At 59.5% G+C, this 220-nt stretch overlaps 1 protein-coding gene across 1 annotated transcript; it reads left to right on the forward strand.

Annotated features, from left to right (window-relative positions):
- Nucleotides 1-6: 6 nt before the first annotated feature.
- On the forward strand, nucleotides 7-215 carry LSM4 (LSM4 homolog, U6 small nuclear RNA associated (S. cerevisiae); the record flags this gene model as incomplete). The annotated part of the gene is made up of 1 exon (XM_009323291.1): nucleotides 7-215. A coding segment is annotated over exon 1 (153 nt), but the record flags the coding sequence as incomplete, so codon positions are not given.
- Nucleotides 216-220: the final 5 nt, after the last annotated feature.

Here is a 220-nt window from a genome sequence, read left to right on the forward strand (position 1 = left end):
GGCTCCGCGGCTCAGGCACAGTGCTGCCCCTGTCCCTGCTCAAGACGGCGCAGAACCACCCCATGCTGGTGGAGCTGAAGAACGGGGAGATGTACAACGGGCACCTGGTGAGCTGCGACAACTGGATGAACATCAACCTGCGGGAGGTCATCTGCACCTCCCGGGATGGAGACAAGTTCTGGAGAATGCCAGAGTGCTACATTCGTGGCAGCACGATTAA

The sequence above is a fragment of the Pygoscelis adeliae genome, unplaced genomic scaffold (assembly GCF_000699105.1).
Source record: "Pygoscelis adeliae isolate BGI_AS28 unplaced genomic scaffold, ASM69910v1 C9904548, whole genome shotgun sequence".
Classification (NCBI taxonomy): Eukaryota; Metazoa; Chordata; class Aves; order Sphenisciformes; family Spheniscidae; genus Pygoscelis; species Pygoscelis adeliae.